Here is a 26,475-nt window from a genome sequence, read left to right as displayed (position 1 = left end):
AAAAAACTGAGAAGTTAGCTTGATTTTTGTTACAAAATGAGAGAGAGGGAAACCCTGCTTCTAAGTGTTTACAAGCAAATAAATCTTTACTTTAGGATACTTTTTGCCTGGACACAAAATAGTTTCAAACTTTTTTCGCCCACCCGGTTTTACTTAATTTCTTGTGAGAAATGGGCTTAGTATTTGTTCCTTCTCAAAATATTCTGTTCTGGGTTTTTGCTTGATTTCTGTCTTTCAAATGTATAAAGTAAAGGTTTTATCTTTTGAAATACATGTCTATTGTATCTAATTTTTATTTTTTAAGAAATGAAAAGGTTTTTATAAGAGATGAGCTCAGCAAACATACATATGAAAATGATTTATATATTCACAAATAAAAACATGAAAACATGTATATAAACAAACACATACATATATGAACTTCACAAATTTGTTATATTAATATTTAGGCCCTTTATTCAAGGATTATTCTAATAGATGATGTAGGTAGATCTGTGTCATATTTTGTAAAAAATATTAGACTCTCACATCAAAATAAATATTAAAAATAATTCTAGGTGTTTATAGATTTAAAGATAAGTTCACTAAATATGATAGCAAAAATATACATGACTTTTATTTGTATAATATTTAGGTGATTATTTTCATGTCTTAATCAACAGGTATTTTCTAAATACAAAACAGAAAAAAATGACAACAATTTTGTTTATTTGACTGCCTTTTAAAATTTAATATCACTTAGGCATCAAAAATAAGCTACAGGGGCTATGGTTATGGTTCGGTGGTAGAGCACTTTCCTAGCATGTGTGAGGCACTGTGTTTGATTCTCAGCATCACATAATAAATAAATGAATAAAATAAAGGTCCATCAACAACAACAAAAAAAAAAAAAGAAAAAAAGCTATAAGTCCTGGGTGCAGTGGCACACACCTGTAATCCCAGTGGCTCAGGAGCCAGAGGTAGGAGGATTGTGAGTTCAAAACCAGTCTCAGCAAAAGTGAGGCGCTAAGCAACTCAGTGAGACTCTGTCTCTAAATAAAACACAAAATAGGGCTGGGGATGTGGCTTAGTGGTTGAGTGCCCCTGTGTTCAATCCCTGGTACTCAAAAAAAAAAAAAAAAAATCCAAACCAAGCCAAAACAACAACAACAAAAACAAGCCATGAGATGGAAAACAAGTTAAGAATACACTTGTCAAAATAAAATATAAAATTTTAATATACTGGATAAATTAAAAATCCCATATGAATTTCCCAAAAATACTTGATAAAAAAAATCAACAGATGATTCACATTATAGGAAATATTTAAATGCTTATTGATACTATTAAACATATTTTATTTCTCTAAATTAATAATTGAGGAACAACAACAAAAGAGTAGTATTGTACATTTTTCCTTCTACACAATGATTTTAAAATACAATAATAATTAATATTAGTGAGAATTCTGTAAGATGGATACTTCTGTTGAGGATATAGTATGGTATGATCTCTCAGAAAAGCAACTTGATGCTATATGTGTATAGTCTTAATCTGGTTATATCCTGTCACCCCTCCAAAATATTATTAATAGAAATTCATCTAAGGGAAACAACCAGAAATAAAGAAAAGATTTATGGGCAAAGCTTGTCATTATTCTATTATTATATATTAATAAATGGGAAATCTCATAATTAATTGATAGTTTTTAGATTTATTCATTTATGCAATAATTTTTTTTCTCTCAAATATAAATCTTTACAAGAATGTTAACTTTTTAAACAGCACTATAATGTGAGAAGGGATATAATTTCTTATGATCCTACAATACATGTATACCATGTAGGATATCTCAGAATAAATATCTTAGTGGAGTATGGATAATCAAGAGACCAGTGGAATTTGGCTAGCCTAATATTACATGGAGAGGAAGGGGCAAGGCCTACCAAAGGACAGAGAGGATGGTCTCAATCATAAGAAAAAATGCTGAACTATATGGCATCTTAAGATTATTCTGATGTCTGTGCTTAAAATAAATTACACTGATTAAACAACTATAATACAATGATTGACACCAAAGGAATGAAATGAAATATCAATAAGTGAATGAGTGAACCAGGTTGCTTAACTTTCGAATTTGTGTACAAGTTCTGGCTTCTTCTTGGTGAGTGGTTTCTCTACTTCCAGTTACATCATATGTTCTCAATGTATGTGTTGAGTCAATCAAATAGGTCCAAATTATTTTCCCCAGTGATCTTAATAATCCATATTATCATAATACACTGAATGGTTCATATTACTCATTTATTAAGATGTCTGAAACTCCTGACCTGTTTTATAGCATAGTATGGAACTGTTTACCACAGTGGTTTAGAAAAAGATAACACATTTTCAAATGCAATTTTCTTATAGAAAAAGGATTGGATTTCCCTACTACATGAAGTAAATTGTCTTAAATTAGTCTAAGTCACATTGTTCCCATCAAATGTGAGATAATTCCCACCATACATGGTATTTAATATTTCAAGAACTAAACAACTTAATGGTAAGAGAGTATATCTTACTTTTATCCTCAATATATTCATCCCAGTTAAACATGCTCACTGTCCTATTGAAAGTGGTACCGTTCCCATCCAATGAGTTATTAAAGAAGGAAGTGATATTTATTTCAAAGGAAGAATTATCTGGGGGCCATTGCAAACATTTATTCCTCAGGTTGCCCATGAAGAGCTGCAGGCCTATCAGTGCAAACACGCTGAGGCAGAACACAGTCAGGATCATGACATCGGAGAGCTTCTTCACCGACTGGATCAGGGCTCCCACAATGGTCTTCAGGCCTACAAATAAAGCCAGAGGGAGAAATTTTAATGCACTATTCAATAGCTATTTTACCAATAAAAATATCATGAGCTTGTCCTGGAAAATAAAAATGTCATGCAGAATGCCAACAATATTAGTGTAATGCTTGTGACTGAATAATATTTCATGAAAAGCCTGCTAGCTGGTGAAAATGAATGAAAGCAGAACTTGTATGTTCATTAGAGAACTGTGAATGGAAACGAACCAAATGTGTGTTTCCAAACACTTCTTAGAGCAAAAGAAATGAATTTGTTATTCATGCTTAAACTCAACCTTATGTAAATATTTTGCTTTTTATTTGCAGATGTCTTACTCTCTAACCCATTATTGGTTTGAAAACGTCTATAGGAATAGAATAGTGAGAAATCTTGATGTCACTGAATTATGAGATTGTAAATTTGTGAATCTGAAAACTTGAATGTGGGTTTAAAAAAAAGGAAGACATCTGAAAACTGAGCCCCATGCAGCACTCATGCTATTCCTTGCTCTTTCATTTATCTGCACTTAAAAATATTGCCAGTTTGGGGCCTACATGGTCAAATTTGCATCAGTTTGAATTCTCGTAGTTTAGCTTCTATTGCGGAAAGCTTGATGTTACATAATGCAAACCAGGTAGCCTGATACTGCAAATGCCTCATGCAAAACTTGTTAAACTCAAAGGCTGATTTAGAATAGTTGAAAAGAAAGCAACTAGTAAAAAGCACAGAATCAAATCCATCCAAACCATGATGTACCAATTCTTGCTTTTTACAAAGTTATTTGCCATATGCACCAAGCAACAAGGCTCCTGCTGAAGGAAAGCAGTGATGGTAGCACCAGTGCAGCTAAAGTCAGCCTCAGTGTTTAACCTAGCTCTCACCTGGAATGACTGAAATAGTTTTCAATGCTCGGAGAACTCTGAATGTTCTCAACGCTGAGACATTGCCCAGGTCCACAAACTCTGTCACATATCTGCAATAGGGAGTTCACACACAAACACAATGACAGAACACAAGAAACAGTTGGAGATATAAGGAGCCTACCACCTTATACCAGTTTCTTCTTACCTGGGATTACAGAAATAGTTTTCAAAGCTCTCAAGACTCTGAAAGTTCGAAGAGCTGAAACATTGCCTAGGTTTACAAATTCTGTTACATACCTGTAGAATTAAATCAGAGTTATTCAGAATTTCGGGAAATCTAAGTCTACCTTGGTCTTCAATCAAGACCATTTTCAACTTCGATGATTGTTGCCATCAAATTTCCCAATTAAGAGAGAAATGGCATTGTCATTGATCCTAATCTCTATTATTTGGGAGATGTAACATCATTTTTTTTACAGTGCTCAGTGAAACCAAAGCCACAAAATTTATTATGATGGTTCCTAATTTCTCCAAACTGAATAATTTGATTGGAAGAAAAATATTCTAAAATCATAAGGCAACTAAGGACAATTTCAATTTTCTAGGGGATGCCACTAAGCAGAAATAAAATGTAAACTCCCACCAGTGATTTACTCTTCCAGGAAAGAAAATATATGAAGATACTTACGCAAAAGTAATGACTGTGAAATCCAACCAATTCCATGGATCCCGGAGAAATGTAAAATCTTCTAAACAAAAGCCCCTCGCGAGTATTTTAATAAGTGACTCAAAAGTATAAATTCCTGTAAAGGTGTACCTGAGAGAAAATAGTCAAACTTGCATTAAATGTCTTTTGATCTCATGTAATTTACATGAATATACTTTTTTAAAAAAATTTTTAGGTGATAGGGATTGGATTTGGGGCTTCATGCATGCTAAGCATATTCTCTACGAGATCTGAGTACATGCCACACTCAATGTGTACATATCTTAAAGCTGACTTAACCAACAAATAAAACAGAGACTTTCACATTGGTCTCCCTCTGATATGGAGCTTTGTTAGGGCTTAAGGCAAAAAGTAGCATTAAATTCTGAAAGACATTCTTATTGATTATAACTAAATGAATATCATTCTTTTTATATTAATTAATATTAAGAATCAAAAAATATCATATTATATGATGATGTTACCTGAAATATACTGACTTTCAATCTGATATAAGCAAATATAAATTATTCCCAAAATAAATGGAACATATGTGTTTCATAGAATATGCACCATTAAGGACCACAAAATATATATTACTAAAACATAAAACTGTAAAGCATGAGAAAAGAAATATATAAGCTAAACATAATTTTTATTAGTAGATACTAGTAATATTTTGTAATGTTTAACAGAATATAAGACTCAAAAGGAAGATAAATGGCTACAAATATTAACAGTCGACCCAGTGCAGTAGTTTGAGTAACTGTAAAAGCCTCTGCAATCTTTGTCCTAGAGAGAATTGATGATTGAAATGAACTTGAGTTTGTGTCTGATTTAGAGTAGTTGGCATGATTTGTTAAAGAAACTGAAAAGGTCAAAAGATATTAAAGCCACAACATGAAACAAAGAGTTGTCAACATTGAAAGATATTTTAAAAATTTCTACTTACTCCACATTCTTTGTCCAGTCTGGAGGGTTACTCATGGTCATAAATACACAGTTGGTAAGAATTGTGCACATAATGAGCACATTGAAAAAAGTAGAAAATTGTCAAGGAAGATAAAGACTGATAGAAACATCTCAGTTTCATGTATTATCATGTCCTCACCACATGAAGGATAAAGTTTCCATGCTTATTTTTTATACTCATTATTCTATCATTTTTTTTACATTTCTGTAATTCAACAATCCATTTGTAGAGCACGTTAGCCCAAACCATCAACTTACTTGGGACTATGTATATGCATTTATATATTAAAAAGATTAAATGTTAAGAAATGAGTTCATTGGTGACTAATTCATCAATATAAGTTTTCAGGGGCTGGGGATGTGGCTCAGGCGGTAGCGCGCTCGCCTGGCATGCGTGCGGCCCGGGTTCGATCCTCAGCACCACATACCAACAAAGATATTGTGTCCGCAGAAAACTAAAATAAATAAATATTTAAAAAAAATTCTCTCTCTCTCTCCTCTCCTCTTCTCTCTCACTCTCTCTTTAAAAAAAAAGAATTTCAATATAAGTTTTCAAAGAAACAGACTCAACTAAACAATAGAACTGCAAGTTTAACATGTAAGTAAACCTTGGAAAAAATTCAACAAAAGTATTCAAGTAATGAATTAAATGTGTTATAACTTCATTCTAAGGGTCATACTGAAAAAAAATGTGTTATAATAAGGTACTTGCTGAATGCTAATATACTGAAATTGCTCATAATATTCCAAATTGTGTGTGAAAGTGGCTGGTATTAGTGTGCATTACTTGAGTTTGTAACTAAGGAGAAATTACTTATGAAGTTCCCTGAGTCTTAACTGACATATGATATTGTTGAAAGTAAAAAAAAAAAAACCATCTCACAAGATTGTTACAAGAATCAAATTAGTAAAAATATGTCAAATTTCCTAATATTTCATGCACCTGATACATAGTAAATGCTCAACATTTTGCTTTCCTCATTTCCTGGATAATAGAGAATACTGCTTATAATATATGGTTTGTTTCATTTTATCCCACTTTGCCTATGTTGGTATACCAATGCTCTTCACTTTTCTTTATATTAATAAAACAGCAAAAAAAGTAAGAAAATATTCAGTAGTCCGATAAGTGAAAAGACTTTTATATAAAGCACAAAAAATCATTTTCAATTATATAATACAGCAAACTATATTAGTGTGAATTTTGACACAATTATAAAAATCTCAGGGAAGGACTAAATACTATTCACATCCCTCCTCACTCTGGTTTTTTTTTTGGGGGGGGGCTGAGGATCAAGATCAAACCCAGGGTTTTGTGCATGCAAGGCAAGTATTCTACCAACTGAGCTATATCCCCAGCCCATCACCCTATTCTTATTGTAAATCATCATGTTGCTTAAACATCACAAAATATCAACAACATCCACTTGTGACACAATAGGACAGTTAGTAGGCAGTGCTGTATTAATATAGAAAGAAAGTTTCTTTGCAACTTCCTTCAAACTAATAATTGATTTTTGTTTTTAGTAACACTGTTATAAGGCCTTGCTTAATTCTCAGCTTGTTCAAAGGCATTCACATGAAAATGGCTATAACTGATTGATGTGGATCAGCCACGTGAGGGCACTACAATCTAGAGAACACAGAAAACACCATTTCAAAGAAGAAACACAGTTTTCCTTTATTGCTAAAAATGAACAAAAGATAAGATAAAATTAAAGATGCTTTACTATTAGTAGGTAAAACCAGAGGTTCCTCTGTGCCTGCTGGCTTGACTGGCCCTGCCAGGAAACATATAATCCTCCTTGGCAGATGGTCACCATTCTAAATGCATAGTCACTAGCTTTGGGGGGTCCTCAGTAGCCATGCATTCCTCGACTGGGCCCTACCTCTTACTGCCTACAGAGATAATTTTGAGCATTCTACACTTTTCTTCAATCAGAAACCCTCTTCTTGCTTTCCTCTGTATTGCAAGCTTATGGTCTCATTTCTTACTTTACAGAGATAAAATTTGGCATAGAACTCCATTTCCCATTCCCAAACTGATAAACCTCTGTACACTGGGTATCCTCTGCTCCTTCCGGGTACAGTGGGGAAGTTTTCTATCCCCCCATCCATACCCTGAACACCTTCCACCTTTCCAGACTATGTCAGCAACCTCTTACTTTTTCCTTCTGTTACCTTTAGTGGCTGCCACTTTATTGGCCTCTTCCTATCAACACAAATTTGCTTATGTCCCTCCTATCCTGGAGGAAAGGGAGATCATCCCTATAATCCATAACCCTCTTCAACTGCTTACATGCCAGCCACTCTTCTCCTTTTCACAGCCACACTTCTTAAAAGAGCTGTTGATCTTTCTTTTCCATATGTATCTATCACATACTCAGCCTGCCAGCTTTTTTTCCCTAAAGATGAAAAACATCTCCATGTTTTGTCACTAAAAAAACAAAGGATAATTTTGAGTTTTTATTGGACTTGGTTCCAGTGACACTCAATAAGGATCATCCCTCCCATTTTCATTAAGTTTTCTTCCCTTTGCTTTCAAGTTCCTAGGTTTCTTCATGCTTCAGGAAAAACATGAAAGTTGCATTTCCCTTTCTGAAAAAAAAAATCAAAACAGAATATCCAAGCCATCTTTCCTATCCTGCCATCCCCATCCTAGCAGAGCTCCTCAGCAAACATAGCTTCAGGTACCATCCACATGCCTACCAATATGAAAGACTTCTTTCCAGGTGACACTTCATTTGTCTCAGTTGTCTACATGACAATTGCACTTTTACCCAAGGTCTAAAATGGAACTAAAAATATTTTCATCTTATCCCTTTGCTCTGACTAAATACCTCTAAATACCTTGGGTACTATGGATGTTACAAAATGCCTGATGATCTAGCCAGGCACCTAGGAGCAGTCTTGGATCTTTCTCTCTTTAAGACTATGCATCCAACCCAATATTGTCAATTCTGCCTGCTGTCTCCCTAGTTAGTTCACTATTGTCCATCCCCACATCACTGCATGTTCCAAGTGTCCATCAAGACTAAAATCAAGTCTAATAGTCCATCTACATTATAGTAGTTTACAATGAATCTATATTTGGCTCCTTTTAATCTATTCTGCACATTATCCCCAAATGACCTTTGGAAATGTAATCTGCATCATTTTCGTAGCTCTACATTATTCTTAGAATGAGGATCAAATATCCTCACATATAGTCAAGATTCTAAGAGTTCTGTTCCCTGTGGACTTCATTTTCAACTTCTTTTCTCTTAATTGTATTTTCTTAATCCCAATTATTTTGTAATTTGTGTATAAATGTTATGAGGTTATTTTGTTTGTTTGTTTTTCTTTGGCCCTTTGCATACTAAGGTCTTGCTATTTCCGCTCCCTGGAAATGGTCTCTGCTTTACTCTGGCCAATCCATGTTTTTGCTTTAGCACTGAGATAAAAAGACACTTTCAGTAGAAAGTTGTTCACAATATTGCCTCTTTTGTTTATATCTACTAGTTACATATCCCTGTAGTACCTTAAAATATACCCCTCATGACAAGTCTCACATATTTTGTACATAAAGGTGTCCGATATTTATAAAAAGGTAGGACATAGAAATAAACATAAGGTGGACATTCTCATGAGATTTATATCACATATGGACTCAACTATAGCTTTGTTTCTTATAAATACTATTCATAAGAGTAGAATTTAATTGCATTTAATAAGTTAAAGTATATTTCAATACTAATTACTCATTGAATAATGATTATTTTTAGGAAGTCATAGATAATAAGGTATTATGCTCAAAACCAGTTATTTTTTCACATTGCATCATTATAAATGCAAGAGGTAAATAAACACTTTAGTTTAAAAATTCTGACCCACACTCAAAAATGAACTTGCATGTCATGAGCCATCCATGGGTTGTGTGTATGAGCTATGCAAATTTGAGCATGATGTGAGGGGACTGGTCAGGCATTACACACTGATTGGGAGGTGTGACTTAAGTATGCCTTTCCTCTTGCTCTGCCTGTGATCCCACACAGCACCTGAGGTGGGTGTGACTTGCCAAGATGTCCATCCATCTGCTGACTACAAGACATTACATAGCAAGACTCCACCTTTAGAAACCCTATCCCTTGCCTTATTTGGGTGGAATATTCTATCGAATGTCTTTTCCCTAATAAATAGAGGGGTTGTGGGTGCGCTTGCTCTCTTGCCCATTTTCCAGTGCTGTCCAGTGTGGAGTTGACCCTTAAGGTCGCAGAGCTGTCTTGCTCTTATTCTTAGAAATTCATGTTCGTGTTTTATGTAGTCTCTTCTCTGTTTTCTTAGTTATTGCTGCAGCCAGCTCCTTTAAACCCAGCTTATCTCATCAGCCCAGCAGGCTTTGGGACTTGAGTATCTTCCTTCCTCTTAAAATCAGAGAGGAGAGAGCTAGAGTCAAGTATGTACACCTTGGGTTTCATAAGTATATCTAAATAGAAAGTTTCTAAATTCATTAACTTTATTAATAATTGTTAATTTATTATTACTTATTTCACCAGTCACATACTTTCTCCTGAATTTTGATGGGTGACTGAAAAATGTATAGTTTTAGTTAGACACACAGTTATTCAAATGCAAAAATATAGGTATGAATTTAGTAGTGGTGATACCATGTTAATATAGAAACTACACCAGAAAGGCAGATTTCAAAGGGCTACAATGGGTAGAAAAATGCATAATCCTATATTATTTTCCAAATCTAAAGCCACGTCATAAGCTGGAGTGCATTTTTCAAAAGAGCAATTTATCTTGGAATAATACTTTCTTAAGAGCTTGGCTTTATAAAATAAAGCAGGCAGATTAACCCTATAAAAACATTAGAAAAAAAGTCTTTTTTTTTTCTACTGATTTCTGTGTACTAGGTATTAGTAAAAGCATGTTACCCTACTGATGAATACTAACTTTCCAGTTGAAAATGTGAAATTTTTTCTGTGTGCATATAATGAGGAAGACCTTTGTGTTTATGCTGAAAGTGGTTGTGAGCTTTGATGTGGACCTCTGGCAGGCCTGCCCTCTGTCTGTGAGGCAGCATGAACTCTGTTGGTCACAGACAGCCCTTAGCAGCCAGGAGGGCTTCAGCAAGCTGCTTAGTTTTTGGAGGCTCAGTTTTCATAAGTAAATATGAATAATAGCACTATTACTCTTCTTATGGGATGTGGTCATTGTCTGCTAAGATAATAACTATTTTTATTACCACTAATCATTCGTTTATTGGACATAAAATGTAGAATATTTTTGTTATTCTTAAGGAAGGGCAGAGTGCTGCTCTGTACAAGAACTGTTTTTTCTTTGTTGTTGTTGTTGTTGTTTGTTTGTTTGTGGTGCTACAGATTGAACCCAGGGCTTTGTGCATGAGAGACAAGCACTCTACCAACTGAGCTATATCCCCAGCTCATCTGTATAAGAACTTTGTAATGATGAATATTATTCATAGAAATCTTTAACTTATATATAAAAAAGACATACAGAGTAGATTTATGTGAGAGTTTTTCTAAACTAAAAATGGAGAATTAAGCAGAGTTAGGATAGGTGTTTTTCTAGATATCTGTACCTATTTATGAACCAGGAAAAATATTGAATAGATCTCACATATACACAGTTAACTCTTGAGTTGTTTAATTTTAATATTAGCAAATGCCTCTTTGCTGGTAGAAAACTAGGAGAACCTTTGAATATTGAAAACAAAAAGAAGGAAAAATCATTAAGTTGTAACATTTCCTTTCCTATAGATCTGTATAGTTATTTGTTTGGAAATTTATCAGTTGAAATATTTTTTTATAAGTATCATCTAAGTTTAGTAAGTTGGAGCCACTGAAAAGAACCTTTGAAATGTGCAGATATACACTTTGCAATGTCCCTGATATATTATGTTTAACAGATTAAAAATTAGTTTTCTTCTGATGAATAAAGAATGCAAAGGGCTGAGAGTCAGAGGATTGGGTCTGAAGTTTTAGCCCTGCTACTGATGGATAACGTAGACTTAGGGAGGAACTAAACATCTCTGGGCCTCATCTCTCATCTGAAGAATGAGAGAGTTGAGGATGCTCACAGAGCGTTTTGGTCATGTAAAGCTCCCATTTTTGGTGCTATAAGAGCTTTTCATTTGCAAGGATAAGGTGGAGCTGAGCAGTAATTTGTATAGAATTCTGTGTGGAATTCCTTAAGCAATATGAAAGATTTCTTGCTAATCTTTACAAAAGTTACTTCTAGAATTATTACTACTACTAACAGTGGTGGTCATAGTTACCCTTTGTCAAGTATCCACTAAGTGCTGAGTGCTAGTCATGGATCCTAGGTTGAGGTACTTGTCATACATTTTATTATTATTGATTTATAAATTATGACCACCATTTAGAGATGAAAAACTGAGATTAAAAAGAGTAATGCTTGCCAGGTGTGGTGGCACATGACTGTAATCCAGCAGCTTGGGAGCCTGAGGCAGGAGGATCACAAATTCAAAGCTAGTCTCAGCTACTTAATGAGGTCCTATCTCAAAATAAAATAAAAAGAGCTGCAAATGTGGCTCAGTGGTTAAGTGCCCTGGGTTCAATCACTGGTACAAAAAAAAAAAAAGAAGAAGAAGAAAGAAAGAAAGCAAGCAAACAGTAATGCTCAACATCATAGAACTGATAAGTAAATCTCAGAAGGATCTGAATGTAGGTTTTCAATGATTTTCATTCTTCTAACATTTGATTTTCATTTTTCTAACATTTGGTGAATGATAGGGAATTTCATGTTAATCATGTGATTTGAAGTGTCTCAGATCTTTTGTGACCTAGTCCAGTGCAGTGACTTTAAAGAAATATCCATAAACTGACATCTTCCAAAGTTTTAACTCCTGCTTAATAATTTCCTGAGCTCCAGATTTGCATACACATCTAACTCGTCAACTCTTCCACTAAATGTCTAGCAAGTGTCTCAAACATAAGATGTTCAAAACCAAGTTCTTGATTTTACCCACCAAATTACTCCAACTCCAAAGCTGTCCCAAGCTCAATCAACAGTAAATCCATTTTTCCTTCTTGACCAGACTAAACACTTAGTGTAACCCTTAAATAGTCTTACTCCATTATTCTCCACATTCAATTGCTTAGCAAATCCTGTCAGCCTTTCTTGAAAAATAAATCTAAAATTTCTGACATTTTGCCACTGTTATTGTCTCCACCAAAGTCCACCACAGATTCCTGCAACCATTTATAAGCATTTTTAAAATACAGCAAAAAAAAAAAAAAATATGCTGTACTTGAAGTCGGAAAACCAAGGTTTGAATCTACGGTTTGCATTGTGAGGCATAGATAACAATGTAATTGTGAAAATCGGTCAAAAACTTCAATGTTATATATATCTGAGTTCACTAGCTAACTGATGAATTTGTCTGTCTAAGACTGTTAGCCCACCTGCCTTTTCTTTTATCTGCACTCCAAGGTGAGACATCTGAAATATAATAGTTTCATTCAGGCAATTAGAGAAAGTCTAAATGTCTACCTTGGAAGAAACTGTGGTTATATACCACATAGTCTCTAGGAGAATAAACATCACAGCCTAACCCATCTAACAGATTTACCTGGTTGCTTTCACAATTCTACTTGCATCTCTACAGACCTCTTACCAAATTTACCATGAAAGATTGAGTGCTTCCTTATGGAAAACATCCAAATTAAAATTGTACCTAGCATTTTAGAGTGCTCCTGGCAGAAACTTTGTCCTCAGTGCCCAGCTTGTTCCATCAGAACTTCTAAAGCTGTCTGTGCCCTCTACCATGAAGCCCTGTGTTCCAGAGGGTCTTAAGTTAGGATTCATAATATCCTACGAATATTTTCTTTTGAGTTTTTATGAGATTTTCAAAGAAATACATGATATCTCTATAAGCATCTTTCAAAAAAAATCTCTATTTTTCATTTGTATGGGCTTTCTTAATTCCATTTCATCATTAGTAGAGGACAAAAGGAATTTTTCTGATCCATTCAAGTCTTCTGCTTTTTTCCCCCACATGTTTTTGTGTTCTCTAGCCTCTAATTTATTAGTCATTTATTTATTGAATACATATTCTCCCAGTGCTTACCATATGAACAGGGCTGTGGGTTGAATCTGAGTTTTCCATAATTATTATAAGTACATAATAATAATTAAAATATAACTATTCAAAGTATAATGACTAATTTATGGATAGAATTCTTCATTGCACTTGAGATATAATAAGAGATCATCATTTATAATTCAGGAGACCCAAATATAAATCTCAACTTTATCTTTCATTTCTAATGGTAACTCAAAGACACTGTTTTCTAACTGGATTCTCTTATTTATAAAACAGAGTTAAAGAAACATTATTGCTTAAGGTAACACACCATAAATTTTCAATCTAAAATACCAAATGAAAATGTGTTGATGCTTCTACAAAACTTGGAGATAGGGCTGCACTAGAGCAAAAAGCAGGCTTTCTTTATGTCCTTCTTTTAAATCTATTGTTTGCTTTGTGCTCAGGCGAGCCTGGGATATGTTTTATATCCTCTCCATCCAGTACTGTTAAAGTATCCCGTATGTGACTTATCCCATGTTGTAAATTTCCTACCGATCTGACTCAAAATATTTTCTGTGCCTGATAATGGTAGTAGGCTTTTATGCTGCAAGCCTTATAACTAGGCTCTGAGCTGACCAGGTCCTGGGATTCCCAAGCCATGACTCTTTCTAAAGAAGAAAGAATACCAACAATTGCCCTATCTGAGGAAAAGAGTTTCCCCTGCCTCACCTCTGGTTCCGACACAAACCACTCATCCCAAGGCTTCTGTATGCTTCCTGTCAGTGGCACTGCCTGGTATAGCCCCAGTCTTCTAAGCTTTTGCTCCATGGGCTTTTCCAGGACTGCTTTCAGCCAGACAATTGCCCCTGGCCTAGAATAAAAAACTTTTATTCCTAACTACTACATTTGACTTCAAGGAGTAAATGCATTTCTGTCTGTCATCAGGGTGTTATAAATTCCATTTCTAGGAGGTAAATACTTCAATAAAAAAATGAAGAATACAATACATACGTATGTATGTATATATATATATTAGTTGTATTCTTTATATATATATACACACATATGTACATATATAAAGAATGGAAAATACAATTAATATATGCATATTAGTTATAGTGTATATATGTATATATTAGTTGTATATATATATATATATATATGAGAGAGAGAGAGAGAGAGAGGAAACTAATGGGAATACTTCTGGGAAAATAATTTGGACAAATATTGGTAAGGCTAGTGTGCATATAGAGAAAATTGTAAACCCTTATTAACTTAAAGTTTTCAAATTCCAAAATAAAAAGCAGAAAGCAGTAGAATTCAGACCAAAAGACGCAAAATTGTATAGTTCAGATTATGTATCTAGATTTTCCAAATGTATAAGCAGTGAAGAAAATTAGTGCATGAAAGGTATTATATAACACTGTAAAATGTGAAGACAAAAAGGAGAACCTGGTAATACGTTAAAAAACAACAACAACAACAAAAAACCGCCTGAAGTCTTGATGTAGCAAGCAATTCAGAAGGGAGTGAAGGAGAAATGAAGGGAGTAGTGAGTGGGAGGAGAAATATCCAGGTTGAGGAACAGGGCTTTACTTACCTCTGAATCCATTTTGCAACATGCTAGATGTCAAGTATGAGGAAAGAAAAAGAAAGAGCATCTAGCATCTAGCCAACCACATACAATTAGAAAATTCATAGTTCAATAATTTGGAAAAGAAAAAATACCATAATAAGCAACCATTATTAAAAGGATATGAATGTACCAAAATCTTAATTGCTAGTTTTCTAATGGGGTTGAAGGGAGTTAAAATGTACAGGGCTGGGGTGGCACTGAATCGAGAGATTGCTTTCCCTTTATTCAATACTATAAATGTCTGCAAAAGAAGACACACACATACACACAGAAAAAAATTAGAATATATATTAAGGATATTTTAAGGGAAAGGTGAAACCATATGTGAAAACATTGCCCAATAAAATAATGTACCAGTACACTAATTGCCAACATGTGGCAAGATGATATTGTTTTTCTTTTCTGAGCACTATAAACTCTCCTAATTTAATAAGTGGCATGATAATTTAAAGAATGTGCAGTAAATTTGTTGTCAGTGCCATAGGAATTCTTGGCATCTTTATTAAGTTTTAACATCAATATTTTAAAACTGCATGTAAAATTCACAGGAAACAGAAAAAAGGGTTTAATTACTTTGGTTTAGATAATTTTCTTATGAGGACTTCAAGGTTTTTCCAGGCCATGTTCTTGGCTAACACTTTCTGGCACTTATATATCACCTGTGATTATTTCTTCTGTGGAGAAGCATGGAAAGGAGAATGTCTATGGCGTGAAATCATAATTAAACCTGCGGAAGACCAAAGTGCCTTGTGTAGAGCTGAAGATCATAAAAGGGAATTTAGATACTGTTCTTGGAAATATAAAAAAAAATGTATTTCAAATATACTCCTACTTGCCACTTTTCACATCAACCTGATATCACATTGCCAGAGAACCAGGGTTGATTTGCACTCAATTTTACATATAATTAGCATTCATGAAGGTGATTTGGCATTTGCTCTTCCTCAATTCCCCCAATGCCTCTTCAGTTCTCTGCCTGTCCCCAGAATGCAGGTTCACATGAATGTTTCCCAAAGATTTCTGGGATACTTGGTCCATTACTGGATCAGACCCACCCAGCAACTTACAAATACTTTAGACAGACAGGAGGAGGTCAAACAATCTTTGCCATAATCCATGGGACCAGCCCAGAAACAGGCAATAGGGCAATAAAGACAACTGGACTAGAAACTCACTTTCTTATTGATATAGTAGGGGTCCAAGTCCTCCAGAGGCACTGACACCATCTCTGGAGGAATGTCTCCATAAATAAATGGAAGGGATTTTCCTGCTTCCAAGTCACTATTTGGCTTTGGGCCATTTTCATCATCCTCATCCTTGCGCTCCTGTTTGGGTCTCTTAGCTTTCTCTTCTGCAATTCGTTGTTCAATGGCAGCAAGGGATTCCCTGGTAAAGAAGCGGAAGCTGTCAGGTCCTGGTGGTACCAGCACTGACTGTGCCATCTTTTCATCCTGCTTCTTTAATCACTGTTTAGCTCCTTGCATGAGAAAGTGCTATAGAAACAGGGAGGGAAAAAAGCAATGACCATTAGGATAAAAGGTTATTGTGGCAGTTATATGACACTGAGCACTGATATCAAGTATGCAAACCAAAAGCCATAGTACTTTACAAAGGGAGCTGTGTTTAGCATTCAGGGAACCTCATGCATGCGTTCATTTGCTTACACAGAGATCTGTCATGCACATTCAGTAGGTGTCTATGAAGTCATCTAATCTTTCATTCCCGAAATGTTTTAAGTGATTACACTACTTGGGGGGAAAACCCCAATTCAGAGCTTGGAAATGGAGGATACTGGTTTGTGCTTGCTTTTTCATTTGTGTGAATATTTTGGCAGCCATCTTTTTCAATTTTTTTTTTTTTGAAAATATGTCAGGAACAAAATAAGAGAGGAAAAACCACAGAATTGTAGAAATGGAGCTGTGTGAGGATCCTGAATGTCTCTCTTAAATTTTTCCACTTTTATTTTGGCCCACTTTTGCACCTTTGAGAGTTTATTCAAAATCATTACATCAGGTTAAAAAAAAAAATCTAAAAATCCTGAAATGCCAGGCTGTGGAAACACAGATACTGCCTGAGAGCAAGGGAATGGGGATGCCCGATTGTGTTTGGAACTGCTAGCAAGCTGCACAGGAAGGGACCCAGTTCCTGCCAAACCTGGCAGGAAGTCACACACCTCAGAGGTCTGTAGCTTGGCCCCCTGGCTTAGCAACCTGCTGCTAGCTAGTGTGATTCTTTTTTTTAAATTAACAAATATGCAGTACCTTAGGAAATACGGTAAAGGTAACCCCCCCCTTTTTTTTTTCAAATAGATCCCATTTTACAAAAATCTAGCATAGTGGTCTGACTGTCCATTTCAGAATTTGGAATTGAAAAAAATAACAAGTTGAAAATATCTTTTAAGCAAACTCCTGTTATATGGTCTTTGTGATAACATAAATGGAGTTTTACTGGGATTCAAACCATCTTTTACTAGACTAAAATAGACTACTCAGCAGAACACAGCAATCATTCCAAATGAAATTTCTTTAACCAAAGACAAGAGTTATGCTATTTAAACAATACAACCAAAACCTTGGCTTATGAATGCCAACTGTACAAAAAAAAAAATCACTTAAACTATTTTTCTCCTTTTTAAAAATATAAAACCATTTTAACCATAATTCTATAGAAATGAAAGTCTCCACTGAAACACATGAGATGCATTTTCTAAGAGTAAAATATATCAATTCAATTCATTTCTCCAGTATATGCCAGAGAAAAGAGGGACTTCTGATCATAAGCTACTATATAGTTGTCATATATTTTTTTGAAGTTGACAAGAACCTTTCAGCCACCAACTATCAGACTGCCCTCCCAGTATCACAGTACCTCCAAAACATCCCTCATTTTCCTCACTTATCACCGGAGACCCTCATGCCTACCAATAGGTATAGGCAATAAGCTTGGTCCTTGCACACTCAAGGGAGAAAACTCTCATGCCTGGATGCTCTAATAGAAAAGACATGCTAAAACATGCTGCCAATAGCTTCAAAATGAAAGTGGTCTCCCTGCAAATTTCCCCAAGGATTCTCCTGTAAAGGTAGAGAAGCATTGTAGAGAATAAGCATAATAAGAATTTAAAACATTACCCCTGAAGAATCTTTTACACTCAGAGTTTGGGACTGATAAGCTGGAATCAAGAAGACTGCAGCTAAAATTCCATCATGCTTAAAAAAAAAAAAAAAAGAAAAAAAAAGATTTTTTTTTTTTTTTTTTCAAATTCTCCTTCAAAGACCACACCTAACTTCCTGTGAAAGGATTCTGGTAACTGAAGTAAAAACAGGCATTTCCTGTTCAGGGACTACAAAGTGACATTAGTATAACTACCACTAGAGGGCTGGGAACTATGAAGGGGGAAAACCTCCAGTGTATACACAGATGAAGCTTTCAGCAAAGAAGCACTAAACATTAAAACTTTGCAAATTTCAGTGATTTCATTTTAAAAATATCTTTTAAGCAAGTATCCTAAAATCATATAAAAATAAATAAATAAAAATAAAGATATTGTGTCCGTCTACAACTAGAAAAAAAATTTAAAAATTGATAGTGCTTCTGTTCATGTTTTTCATTTGCAAAGGCAGGAGGTCATTCAATCAATATAAATAATTCAAGTTAAAGGTAAAAAGAAAGCATTCATCATTCAGATTCCTGGATGATGAATGCTTTGGCTATTATTATTATTATTATTTTTGTTGTTGTTTTTCCCCATAATGAAGATTGTCAGGATGAGTTCTTGTGCTGCCCAATGAGGATTATCTGTGCACTTGAAGTGACTGTCCCAGACCACTTTGGAAGAAAGGAAAAAGAAGGAATTTCAAATAAAGGTGGAAAGTTAAGTTTGTGTGGGGGAAAAAAAAGTGAAAATAAAATAAATAGTACAAGATTAAAAATAAAAACCTGTATAAAACAGCAATTAGGCCTGGAGTTGTAGCTCAGTGGTAGAGCCTTTGCATCTCATGCGTGAGTCCCTGGCTTCGATCCTCAGCACCACATAAAAATAAATAAATAAAAATAAAGATATTGTGTCCATCTACAACTAGAAAAAAAATTTTTTAAAACCAGCCGTTATATTAAGGACATATTACATATAGTCAGATTTAACATTAACCTCAGTCCCAGAGTATCTGAAATCCAATAAAATCCTTTGCTAATTCAATAGAAAGACATCTTTTGTGTCATACAAATTAATTTTCCTTAGAAAGGAAAATTAAGTTAATGGTACATCATTCTTATTTTATCTCCGATTTAGGTCATTGTAAAGCAACCAGGAAAAAAAAAAAAAAAAAAGAACTCACAAAGGAAAAGTGAAATCCCAAGTGCTAGTCTTTCAATCAATAACAGTTAAGATTTGAGGATTTACTAAGTGCCAGCTTCAGGGCTAAGATGTAAGTGTGCGCTTTACCATTTCTTCCTCCATGTAACTATCAAATAAATGCTTTCATGATCCTTATTTTAAAACTGAAGAAAAGAGGTGCACTGAGATTAAGGGAAGTATCCTAAAATCATATAAGCAGGATTCAAACTCAAAGTCTGACACTAAAAATCTGCGATCTTTACTCAGTCATGAAAATAAACACTTGCTCATGTAAATAAAACCCCAAATAAAGATTAAATAAAAATCAGGCAATGTTGTCAATTATAATTAAAACAATTCTAATTATTAAATTGATACATTTGCACATTTTCTAGTTTCATTATTTTCACTAGAAAATGTACTTGTGGGAAATGAACCTGGGGATGGTTTAGTCAGAAAGAATAGTTTAGTCACTATAACAGGTATCTTTTTATTATAAGAGCAAGAAGAGTACTCAAAGTAGTTGAAGAAAAATTTAAAAAAGAAAAAACAGAGAACAGAGTCACTATAACAGGTATCTTTTTATTATAAGAGAAAGAAGTGTACTCAAAGTAATTGAAGAAAAAAGAAAAAACAGAGAACAGAATTTGTTCACATAATATTGTCTACAACTAGCTTTAAGCATAGGATGATTCAGGAGGTCAACTGATGTTGCTAGCATGTAGTTTGCTGTGTCCTTGGGCTCTGACTTTCATGGTGATAGTGGGTGTTGTTTTTAGCAGATTCTTCTCTGATTGTAGTAAGATGCTATAGCAAATCCAGCCTCCCAACACACTGAAATTTAATCCTCATAGGAAAAAAATGACCTGGGAAAACTCATTCTCTCTCATTGGCTCCAGCTTAGTCATATGCACACTCAACTTGAAGTCATCATTCTGTCCAAGGTAATGTTGCCCTTTAATTGATTTCCCCTGATCCACATCCCTTACCCTTAGAACAAGGAGAAACCTCCCTGGAAATGTATGAACAGTCAGGGTCATAGTGGTAATAATATATAAGTTCCTCAAAAATAAGTCGGGGTACTAATGCTGAAATAAGGGGAAAATGCATATGTGTGTGTATGTAAAATTTACCACCTATACCAACAGAGACCAGGAAAGATATTTGGAATATCTCTTCCCCAAAGTAAGTTGTCCAGTAGGATATGGAATATAGTATAACAAAACACATATATTTCATGGTAAGCATCAGATTTATCAAATGAATATTCATGTCTCACTTTGTAAATTTGCTCCACAGTAGATCAACTGGTTATACAGAAGATTCTAATTCAAAAAATAAATTAGGGAGTAAAAAAATTGCAAGGTAATTCGAGGGGGAAATTGTTCATAATAATAGCATGTAGTATTTATTTTTTGTCAAGTATTATTTTGAGAGCCATGAAATGATTTGATCCTTATAACCCCCTGATAAGTTAGATAGTGTTATCATCTCCATTTAAAGTATCAAGACACTTAGATGCCAAAGAGTTAAATAATTTGCACCGTGCCTAAATTCTCACAACTGGAATTAGTAGAGTCAGAATTTAAGTCCATACTGTCTGACTACAGAATCCATGTTCCTTAAAATTATGCATTGCTTAATATTTTCTTCCAGAATCATTCACTATCAGAAACACACCAATATATGCAGTTTCTTTGATATTATATCAGTTGTAGGGGCACCCCTTCGTTTCCATTGATCCTAACCTGTGAGTTTGCCTTTGAATTTTTTAAAGGATGAACATAAAATGGTACATAAAATGGTACATCCAAGACATGGAATGAGCAAAATCTGAATTTTTCCCATATCAAAAAGATTTATGTATAGGTTTGAAATAAGACTATGTTCTCTTTATTAAGTTCCTAGCATGAGATTTTCAAAAATCTAAGCACATTAATTTTTCTTCCTTTTTCTCTGACCCTTCTGACCTGATACTTTGTATTTTACATGACATATATTACCTAACAAAAATAATTACATTCATTTATATTACTTTTCAGACAAAAGATTTTGTTGAAAAATTTAAGGCTAGTTGCTATCTTTGGAGGATACATAGATAATGGGAAAGTCAATGTAATTTGTTGTAGTAAAAAGAGAAAAAAATATTAAAAGTTGCATTTCTAAATTCTGATGACATTGTTATAGTGCTTCCCTTCTGATGATTTCTCTTCTTTGTTTTCTCCTTTACAAAAAAGGAGCATGAATTTTCTAAATTAAAATGTAAAAAAAGAATTTTAGTAATTATTACTATGTAACTTTAATTTCTCTTCATAAAGATTGACATTTATGGGCTGGGGATGTAGCTCAATGGTAGAGCTCTTGCCTTGCAGGCAGGAGGCAGTAAGTTTAATATCCATCACTGCAAAAAATTTTAAAAAATGACATTTATATAATAAGTAAAGATAAACTTACACTAAGGAAATGATGATGTCCTCATTGAAATAATTTATATTATAATTCATGATTGTGAACATGTCTTCAAAACTTCGTTGTTTTTTTTTTTTAACCCAAGAGTTAACAAAGCTAAGACAGAAATATCTTTTTCTGGAAGTGCCTTTTTAGTTCTGTTTTACAATGGTAACTTTTAGGGTTTTTTTTCAGTATATTAAAGTAATATGAACATAAACTAAAAAAAGTTTTTTTAAATATTATTTGAAGATTTTTGGATTCTCTGCTTCCTTATTTCAATGTTTGAATCTACATGCTCATGGACTGTTCCCTGCTGTGTTTTTTTATGTACACTTTTCTATTTTGCCTGAATCCACCAGAGCATTTCTATAGCTAACCATTTTCATAAAGGAGAGAAAGTTTCGAACAACCAGACTTACATTTTTTTCTGCTATATATTAAGAACAGAGCACAATAGAATATGAAAGATTAAAGCTTAGTATGTACTGGTCAGAAAAAGTCATTATTCTTTCTTTTAAATGGTAGTTTTAGTTCCACTATGAAACAAACTTAATTTTAAGACTTTATTTTCCTACTATGTGCATTGAGTAATAATATACATAGTGCTACCAGTGTTTGAACCCAGGGGCATTTACCAGTGAACTACATACATCCCCAGGCCTTTTAATTTTTAAAATTTTTATTTTTATTTAGAGTCAGTCTTGCTAAATTGCTGAGGCTATCCTCAAACTTGGAGTCCTCTTGCTTCAGCCTCCTAAGCTGGGATTATAAAGCATGTTCCACTGCTCCCAGCAAGCAATATTCTTTATAAAAGTGTAGGTATTCCTTGGAATGATTATATCTTGGGATGTATTTTGTTTTCCTTCAACAGAATTTATGCTAAAACTTTATCATGATGATCTATGGGAAATATAATTTAATTCACAAATAGTCAATTTATATACAGCTTTTCTTAGAAAAATAAGTTATTTATACAAAAGGAAGCATATCTTTATCTTTACAGAAGCAATTAAATTAAATTACTTTATTTGTTTATTTTTGAAGCTTGACTATAATACATTTTTAGGTCCTTTTAAAATCTTCAAAATGTATTAAATGTGTGTTAATAGACTTCCATGAACTAATTCAATCTTCTCTATGTGGCTCATCAGCAGTAAGGCCACCTTTAATCTAATGATGTGTTAGTTTTTGATGGATTGAATATTCTGAGATCATAGAGCTCCACTTTTGGATCTTCATTATTGGGTAAGAAAGAAAATTTTCTGAGGACTAGTTCTTTCCATGAGGGCAGGCACTTTCATTGGTTGCATACACCTGAATAATTTCCAGGTCAGTTTTTTTTCCTTTCCTTTTTTTAATGGAAAAATTCTACCTAAATTTTTTTCTCTCAGCTCTCGTCCTCTTCCACTGGGGCCATGTTCCTAATATTGAAACATGTAGGCAGAGGCAGAGGCAGAGGTCTTTGAAATGAAAACTAATGCTCGAAAAATAGCTTTATTCCAAAATGTCCCAGACTCAAAATTTTTGTGTGTGTGTATGTGTGTGTGTATGTGTGTGTGTATGTGTGTGTGTATGTGTGTGTGTATGTGTGTGTGTGTGTGTGTGTGTGTGTGTGTGTGTGTGTGTGTGTGTGTCTGATACAGAGAAAGAGAATGAGCTTATAAGAGAACTTGGGTTTGTTTATTTGTGTCATGTTAACATGGAGCTTAAACATTCTGGCACCCTACTAGATTCTTGACTTAGTTATCTTACTTGATTAACCCTTGCAGTACTTGTGAAGGAACTAGTAAGTTAGCAAGTGTGATAATGGTCAGGGTTCATACCTGTTGAGTAACTTGCCATTGTCACATTGAGCAAAAGTTTCAAATCACACATCTGACTTCAGATCCTGAATATATTTCAGTGTTCCTTATTTCCTTCAGAAATGAGAAATGTACCAAAGAGATGCAAATTTAAAAATACATCTGATTTTTCTAAAGGAATGTGATCTCTATCTATACCTAAGACATTTGTACAATCCATCAGCCCTAGTGCAGTTAGACAAACTAGAATTGTAAGGTCCTTGCTTAGCATCTGGATGACCATCTTAAGTGACAGAGGCCACCTTAAGAAAAAATTTTGCTTTCCGGCCCAAAGGCATTTTTGAGAAAGGCTCATCACTCCCTCATACCAACCTCACTCTTAACCACCTCCCCACCCCCGACCCCCACATTAGGACCCACCAGGCTCTATTCCCTGAGCCTGCCCATAAAAGTCACAGAACCCAAGCCTGTATTGCCTCTCTCCATTTATGGAGAGATGGCCTTTATTTGTCAGCTCTGACAAATATACTCTCTTTGCATCTATACCTGGTCTGTGTCTTCTGTTTCTTGCTTGCCCATCTCTTGTTCCTTGCTTTCCTTCAAGAATAACTTAGTTTCTCCTTATAACCTGGCTGTTGTGGTGCTACTTTATCTTTTATTGGAAAACAAATATTCCCTCCTCAGTGTCTTTGCATGAATCATACTGAGTATACTGGTCCCAGGGATGGAGGAAGACCTGATATATTAGCAATAAACTGATACATCAACATGACTGATGATTCTCTTGAATGTGGAGTCCTTAATTCTGATCACTTCATTTTAGTCTTTTCTGACCTTGCTTTCATGCCCCTCTTTTCCAGTTAACTTTATTCCTCTTGCTTCCTAACAATAAATGTCATCTAAAATTTTCTTGGAAATATTATATACTCTCTACTAGTGCACATTTCAAAATAACTTGTGACTGGAGCTTACAACTGTATGATGATTCTCTCCATACTGATCCATAGTCTGGGATGTTCATTCAAGATCCCATTACATATAGTTCTCCTTGGCTATCCATTCTTGGAGCCTTAATTGAACATTTTCAAAATTGAAATTATCTTCCTATAAATAAGTGCCATTTCTTAAATATTTAATTTCTTTCACTAATACCAATTTCTTCTATTTTCCTATATTAGAACTGTTTTTATTTCCCTCTTTTTTTATCATCTCTGTCACCAAATCTTTATATTTGCCCTTAGAAAATACCTCTAAGATTTGCTTCTACCACCATGCTTTCATTACCAACCATGTACTTCATGCACAGATACACTTAATTCATTCAATAAATGTTGGCTAGGTCCTCATATGAAAACCTAAGAGTCATCCTCAATACCTTTATCTCAGTCTCATACACTACATAATATCAAAAGCAAATTCTTTTTGTTCTATACCACATTATATATAGAATCCAACCATTTTTCACTTTGTTTATTTCCAGAACCCTGGTTCAAGGCGCCATGATCTTTCCATTAGGATTATACAAGGTCCATTTACATAACTTATGAGATACAATGCAAAATGAAAATGTAGGGCGCCTTGTTCATTATAAAACATACTTTATTTTTTTTTTACTTAAATGGCCTGTCTCATGAGCCGATGTTTTTTATTTGCTATTTAATATTACACTTCCTTGATCAAGGAGATAAAGGACAAGTGCAGAGCCACATGGACACCTTCCTGCTCCCACCCCCAGTTGCCTGGTTTCCCTTGTCATTAGATGCTGAACTGAAGCAACCTGACCTCAGGGAAAGTGAGATAATTCAATCTACCTTTCCCAGGAGTCTGCTGCTCCAACAGATGTTCAAGGGGTGAACCCAAGAGGTTGTAACATCTGCACCTGAACATTCTTGGGCTGGGAGTGGATGAGAGGCTGAGTGTCTCACTTGCCTTGGCTCTGCCAGCACAGAGTGTGTGTTCTTCATTTCAACTTGACCTGTATTTGTGCTCTAAACCCCAACAAGAACAATGGAAGAAGAACACAGACCTCTCCTCACCATAACTTCATGGAGGGGAGCAGTAGTAATTGAGAAGATGTGGGAAGAGGAGGCTAAGCAGCCAGGGATACCAGGGGTGAGGGGCACAGGTGGTATTGAATGTGTTCTCAGCAGGGAGGCAGGATGCAGAATTAGAAGCAAGACTCAGAATATGCTACAAGCTGGTGAATGCAGAGCATTAAACCCCATACATGGAGCCCTTTTGAACATGGAACCCTGTGTGATGTCCCAAGATACCAGCCTTGATAATCTCTGAACTGCTTTCCGTGCCTGCTTTATTCTTGGTCTCCTCAATGTAGTAGCCAGATTTATTTTTCAGTAGTCAGATTCTTTTAAAATGCAAGACGATTGAGTCACTATTCTGTTGAAAACTCTGCAGTGATGCAGTGACTCTCCATCTTACTTAAAGGAGAAAGTCAAATTTCATACAGCAGCTTTTGTTGGTGTGGAAGATCTGCCCATCTCCATCAATCCCTTCTTCCATTTCTTTTCTTGCTCTGCTCTTCCACACAAACATTCTTTTTCAAACACTTTAGGCACAACCTCAGCTCATGACTTTGCATTTACTCTTCTCTCTGCCTGAAATGCTTTCCCCACAGACATTTCCATAGCTCATTGCCATGGCATTTCTTAGTCCTTGCTGGTACGTTACCTCAGTGACAAAGCTCTTCCTGATTGCACAGTGCAAAGTTGCAGGCCATCCCTTACAAATGCACTGTGAACACATCCACACACCCTGAGTACATTCCTTCCACATTTTCCTCTTAGCTGCTCATAACCTACATTTTAATTGAATTATTTATG

General features: G+C 34.8%; 1 protein-coding gene across 4 annotated transcripts in view; it reads right to left on the bottom strand.

Moving 5' to 3' along the window:
• LOC101972145 (sodium channel protein type 2 subunit alpha) overlaps positions 1 to 26,475 on the bottom strand; it is a 208,214-nt gene that overhangs the window by 79,721 nt on the left and 102,018 nt on the right. For 2 of the 4 annotated variants that reach the window (XM_078017511.1, XM_078017509.1), the window contains exons 2-7: positions 16,225 to 16,542; positions 15,173 to 15,290; positions 5,338 to 5,428; positions 4,368 to 4,496; positions 3,698 to 3,789; positions 2,544 to 2,816 (exon numbers count right to left, since the gene is read on the bottom strand). In XM_078017511.1, the coding sequence (XP_077873637.1) occupies positions 2,544 to 2,816; positions 3,698 to 3,789; positions 4,368 to 4,496; positions 5,338 to 5,428; positions 15,173 to 15,290; positions 16,225 to 16,491 (970 nt within the window). In that variant the 5' untranslated portion in view covers positions 16,492 to 16,542. Of the gene's footprint in view, positions 1 to 2,543; positions 2,817 to 3,697; positions 3,790 to 3,884; positions 3,977 to 4,367; positions 4,497 to 5,337; positions 5,429 to 15,172; positions 15,291 to 16,224; positions 16,543 to 18,177; positions 18,285 to 26,475 lie in introns of those variants that run through there. The other 2 variants (XM_078017510.1, XM_078017512.1) reach the window with 2 other exon arrangements.

Source organism: Ictidomys tridecemlineatus, chromosome 7, assembly GCF_052094955.1.
Source record: "Ictidomys tridecemlineatus isolate mIctTri1 chromosome 7, mIctTri1.hap1, whole genome shotgun sequence".
NCBI classification, from domain to species: domain Eukaryota; kingdom Metazoa; phylum Chordata; class Mammalia; order Rodentia; family Sciuridae; genus Ictidomys; species Ictidomys tridecemlineatus.
This window is presented reverse-complemented; position numbering and strand designations above follow the sequence as displayed.